This window comes from Tubulanus polymorphus, chromosome 12 (assembly GCF_964204645.1).
Source record: "Tubulanus polymorphus chromosome 12, tnTubPoly1.2, whole genome shotgun sequence".
Lineage (NCBI taxonomy): Eukaryota > Metazoa > Nemertea > Palaeonemertea > Tubulaniformes > Tubulanidae > Tubulanus > Tubulanus polymorphus.
The window spans coordinates 8,656,850-8,662,849 of record NC_134036.1 but is presented as its reverse complement, the minus strand read 5'-3'; the positions used below and the strand labels follow the sequence as shown (position 1 = coordinate 8,662,849).

The 6,000-nt window shown below is 37.6% G+C and overlaps 1 protein-coding gene across 2 annotated transcripts in view; it reads right to left on the bottom strand.

Moving 5' to 3' along the window:
* Positions 1 to 4,020: 4,020 nt before the first annotated feature.
* The window catches only part of LOC141914079 (uncharacterized), a 58,022-nt gene continuing 56,042 nt past the window's right edge, over positions 4,021 to 6,000 (bottom strand). For both annotated transcript variants that reach the window (XR_012620691.1, XM_074805355.1), the window contains one exon: positions 4,021 to 4,931. Coding sequence is in view for 1 of the 2 variants with exons in the window: in XM_074805355.1 (XP_074661456.1) it covers positions 4,587 to 4,931 (345 nt within the window). In the remaining variant the exon portion in view is untranslated. The remainder of the gene's footprint in view (positions 4,932 to 6,000) is intronic.

The window sequence follows — 6,000 nt, the reverse complement described above, 5'->3', positions numbered from 1 at the left end:
CAGGAGAACTGGAGGTGAACTTATGGAAACTTATAGAAGTGGAACAGATTGCTCGATGAACTTCTAGATATCAGATATTGCCGATCAAAGAATTGTTTATAATCTATACATCATTTATACTGCATATGTGCATGGCGAAATAAATATTATCATCATTATTATAAACATTTTCAATCGAGTTTTTAATCGAATTGGAAATGAATGAATATAGATATTTTCTAATAAATTTTGAAAAAAGAAGCCAATTGAAATTACAATTGTATTCAAGTTGTATTAACACAATTTATATGTGTATGAAACAACAGAATTGACTAATCGAAACTGTGATGATCTCGTATCAGCTGTTACCAGGTGAACTAGAAAAGATTGCTCGATGAACCTTTGGAGAACTATCAGAAATTGCCGATCAATGATATTATTGAAGATGCTTCTGCGTGAATTGAGCGAATTCTAAACTTCGCTTCGAGTTGAAAGTAACGATTAGTTCCCAGTGAATGGAATTAATGCGTCAGCTTTCGAAGTTGTCATTGGTAGGCACCTTTCGAGGTAGTCACTCAAAGGCGCCCAAATTTGCTTCGAGATTTATTTCATCTTCAGTATATCGACTTGTTAAGATCGGGTTAAAGGTAAGCTCTATCGGTCTTGAAGATATTGTTATTATTGTTACTTGTTAACATTTCGCTTGATGATAATAATTTCAATAATAATTATGATAACAATTTTTTTTAATTATAACGAAGAATTGTTTTATGGCGCATAGAGATTATTTAACAGTTTAAAGGCGCCCCTCTGGGAAAAACTAGTCGCACAACAGTTGCTTTTGAGATGTCCTTTAGGTCACATCGAAAAATAATATTTCTCAAAATCTCTATGTAGGTAGGATTCTTTTCTCTTTATAGAAAAATGGGACAATGGGTTGGTAACCGTAAATAATTTTTACAGGACCAAATTTCCATTGAAAAATATGATTAGGAGCTAGCACAGTTATAAATGGTTGAGGATTTTTTTCTGTACACTACACTATAAGATACTACATTTTGAACATATTTCAAACTTGGAAACTGTTTATGAAAATAAAAACATCGAAATCTTGAATAGGCCTATAGAATATAGATCGCACACAATTCCTGGAATTTTACAATCCAAGGTCGCCATCAATGTCTGATTAGCAAAGTTCTCTGAGCACAAATGTACCACTTCCGGAAACAAATTGTTTAATCCGATGTAATAAACCATTTTTTTGTGATGTCGATTTCGGTGCCGACATCACACGATTTTACTAAAAAGAAACACATATCTATTAGAATGGAGAGTTTTGATGTCGCTCAGTTGCGTATATATTTTTGAAAAAGGTTATTTCACCAAAATGTTAAAATTGGGTCGGTAGACAATCTTTGTATATTTCGAAAATAATAATTTGAAATGACGAAATATACGTGGCCAAATGTTGCTCCAGATTGAGATGACACAAATTGTGCAGGTTTGATTTATTCAAACAGCTAGACGTCGGAAAGCTCGACGTGCAAAAGATGAAGTGTCAGAAGTAGGTTCGGATGGCCTGTTTTGTGATAGTCTTAAAAACTTGCATTATTAATGTTATGTCATTGATGTCGCCAGCTGGTAGCACTGTTGTCATTGTTATCAATATCGCATCGACTATCGGCAAACTCTGTTTAATATGTCACTTACTGAGTTCAATATTTTCATAAAAAACAAACTGTTCTGTGCTCATTTTAACCAATCTTCTGGAAAAGCGCCTTTGATTTTTTTACTTGGAAAACTGTGCTATGCAAATTACTATAATCATTTTTATTATTTAATGTTACTTCAATTCAACACTTATTTCATAGAATAGCGCAGATAATATAAGGGGTGTAGAAAATAGTGTTTTAATCACGTGGACCTTGTAGAGTTTTTGGACGCAAACTTGACGATGACGATGAAAGTGGTAGTTCAAACGAAGATAGGAGAATAAAAAGTAGGCCTATAGCCATTGTGGAAAAAACATCAAAGCGTACATACCTTTCCAAGGGGGGGGGGGGTTAATGTTTATAGTACGTACTTTCTGCACGAAAATCCATGTGATTTTGCAAATATCCCCTATATTTGTTAAGATTGCCAGCGGATTCCCCATTCTTGGTCTTTCACTTCGTCAAAACGTACATCTTCGTCGGAGCTCAGATGGGCCCAAGTCGGATATAGCATAGTATAGTGCCTTGGCGTAGAGTTAATAAGTTGTGCGGTTAATGTATCAGCGCATTAATACATTGGCGCATGAATACATTGATAATTTGGTATTAATGCGCAGTGAAGGAACAGTTCTTGTACAGGTTGACCGACGACTAGTGACAGTTGACTACTGTTGGTTGTTTGTTGGTTGGCCCATTGGAGAGATGATAGAGTGCATATTTCACCCGCTGGTTGAAGATCGACGGATAACACGATGCAATGTTGTAGCCAATTTATGTACAAGGATCGTGGGTTGACAGGTTGACGGGTGACCACAAAACACATACAAACAAGAGAAGTAAATAAACAACGTATTAATGTATTAGGTTTTCTATAAGAAATTATGACACAATAAAATTTAGTTATCATCGTCATCGTTGTTATCAGTTTCGGCCTCAGTTTACGCTGCCTGAGTCAGTATGTCTCTCAGAAGCTCTATGTAAGGATGTTCAGCTATGCATAAGTCTATTAGTTGGTCAGACACCCCGGTGGTATCCCAGATTTCGCGGTATAAGTGTCCTGATTTATTCCGGCACTTCAAAAACCCTTTCAGTGCGTCTACACCGCAGTGCAGTGTATGGATTTTGCTAGTACAACGCACTGCGGTGTATTGATGTATTTAGTTTTTAGTTTTTATCTCTATACAAAGATTTCAGCACCCGTCAAACATAGTGAAATATTAGTACCTAACGATACACCGCACCACGGTGTAGACGCACTATTGCGGTATTCCCGTTATTTAACACACTAGGGTGGAATTTTCCCAAATTTTCACATTTTCTCCAGCACTATTGGGTATTAATTAGTCAGCACGGAAAGGGTTTTAAGCTGCGTCGCATCAGGTGCCATTGTCTCTGGTGCCGGTTTATAGACAATGTGTCGAGTAGCCTTGCGCATTTTGCGGTCGGTATACTTACCGATTCCCGCACTCGCTTGTGCTTGTAGTTCAACTGAAATTGAAATAAACGCCGAAATAACGATACTGTGGTCAACATAATAATGTGGATAGCGTAGATTAATTGCGATTGTTGTAAAATGTAAAATAACATGTTATTAATTTGAAGTGAGCATAGCGTACCTATAATTTGTTGAACTAGAGAGCCTTTTGTATGTCGCTGTATTTGGCGGCTGTCGACTAAAGGGCCTGGTTAGTAGCATATAGTCCTTAGAATGCGACCTCTAAAAGACTTAATTGGTGGAATACGGCATGACGATTTTCCTTGATCACATGATGTCGCTGTGGCGGCCTAAACGATAAGAATATATAGTAGAAAATTATATTAATGTATTTCATGACATAATGAAATAAAAGTAAACGATTATTATGAGAGGCATAGCCATTGACAATAATTAAGACCAATAAATTTGGCCAATAATTATTAGCAGTGAGTGGAAATACTTACGGAAATGAACAAAATCTTTTGTTGATTCATTACATTTAGTAGAGACAAGGCTGCTCTCAGGGAATTGACATCGATGAGTGCTGGAATGTTTACCACCGCCGGGGTCGCACATAGTTACGAAGTAGTTATTTAACGTGGTATTTATTTGTCCAGCGCATATTTTCGTCGTTGGGCTTGCCATGCTCCCACATAAAGCCAGAAGGCAAGCTGAAACTATGTCTCGTGGGATGTTGTGCACTTCTTCAAACGTTTGAAGCCATGTTGCCATATCCTTTTTGAAAACTTCTTGCCATGGTAACTTCAATCTGTAGGTTGTTTGGTAGACTTGTTCTACACATTTCTGGTCAAGTTTCTTACTAGAAGACAACCTGTTACTGTACACAGAGAATTGGCCATACCCTATTTATATGGGTATAACTATATATGTAGAAACCTTTTATGAAAATTCATATGGAAACACGAAGACAACGATAAGTAATCCTGGAAACATCGAACAATTATTTTATTCACAGTCAGAATTTCAGAATCTTTTATGAAAAGTTATACTGCTTGGTGATATCAGATATTAGTACATAGAAAACGTCCCCATTTGAATGACCATACCGATGTCTATACATAAATTCGTCTAAATAAAATGGAAGCATTGTTGCCACTACCCCCTTTCTTTCTTATATTTTGTGTTTCACTAAGGACCCTTCAATACTATTGGTACAGACGCCCGTTTTGGATTTGAATTCATTCGAATGGTTAAAAGTGTCATGTTTGTATCCCCTTTCTGTTAAACAATGATAAGAAGACCATTGGTCCGAGAAAATAGTTGCACCTTTTGGAACGGTCTTTTCAATTGTTGGTATTAATGTTGGGATGTCATGTCTCGAAACAACTTCCAGATGAACGTATCTTGTTCCCCGCTCACAAAGTCCAAAAACCCATGTATTTTGCCTGCTTCTACCTCTATGATATTTGGCTTTTTAGCCAAATTTTACTCTCGTAGATTTCGACCACACCCATATCAGTGGCAAGTTCGGAGAATTTCAAAGGCGCTTGAACTAATGCCGTAGACATGACGTCTTGTAACAATCTGTAACATTCCATAATAGTTGTAGTATCCGGTTGCAATGTCATGACTTCAAACTGTTGCAAATCTAAACCGAAACAGTAAACTGTAAGCATCAGCTGCGAAAGTTTCATTTTTGATTTTGAAAAAAAAGAGCCGTCGCGTATCCACGTAACAATGCCATATTTCGCCGTCCCCACGTTTGTTTTTTTTTTTTGGAGGCGCATCTCACGTTGACAGTGCTGAAAATAAATAATGAATCTACTGTGATTTTGAAGGCTTAACCGTGTTGAAACTGATATCAGAGAACTGGAATTGACTAAAGAAAAATAGAAATGCAATTTGTTTTTTAATATATTCACTTGGCAATTTTTGGAACTTGCTAAAAGTCCATTTTCCCGCATGTAGGCAATTGATTTTTCTTCAGTTTCAAGTGCTTCTGTGACGAACTGAACAATCCCTCGAGCTTGTTGTCTATAAGTGGCCAAGTTTCTCAGTGACATCAGCACCACCGGTGTAATAATCTGACACTACGCAGTTTGCCTGAAGACTCGGTGGACGACGAGTCCGTATTGTGGCTGGATGGACCCTCACGTTTCCCCTCCCCTGTTGACTTGCGATCCGCTTTTTTGCTCCCTCCCACCCTCCCTATATGTATCTGTCTTGCCTCCGTGCCCATTCGTCCGCGAAAAGTCATTTCCTCCTAATACTCCATAGTGGACGAGTAGCCTCTACATAGGGGGAGTTGATGTCACTGGGGAAATGGATATAGGCTAGTGGTTATACAGCTTGTCCTATATGCGTAATATTTATTTCGCGTTTATTCTTGGCGTGTTGATAATTAAAGCGTTAATTCGGAATGCTTTTCTAGTGAAAGGAATTTGGTATCTCAGAATGATCGAAGGAATAGACGTGATAGATCCTCGGAAGAGAGTATAATGATCGAAAATCCATTGAAATGTTGAAAAGAAAGAGTTCCCATATTAGAGGTTTTTGTTTTGTTTTCGAATAGAGCGAATATGCGATCATATTTCATTATTCTCGTAAGTGTCGACAAGAGAAGATGTTTTGCGATTATTTATGTGACACCCCGTTTTTCGCTAATGCTGGCTATCCGGTCTTAGTCGGTGTTACTCGGCAATTATGTTGAAAGCAACTGACAATACAAGGTGTCGATTATCATAATTAACACTTTCATCGTCGATATTGGTCTGATGTCGGGGATGTAGAAGCTAAAGCGATTTGCCTCGTAGATCTCAGTCCGACTTCGGGGCTCTAGAAACTTCAGAGATCTGTCTCGTAAACATTAAA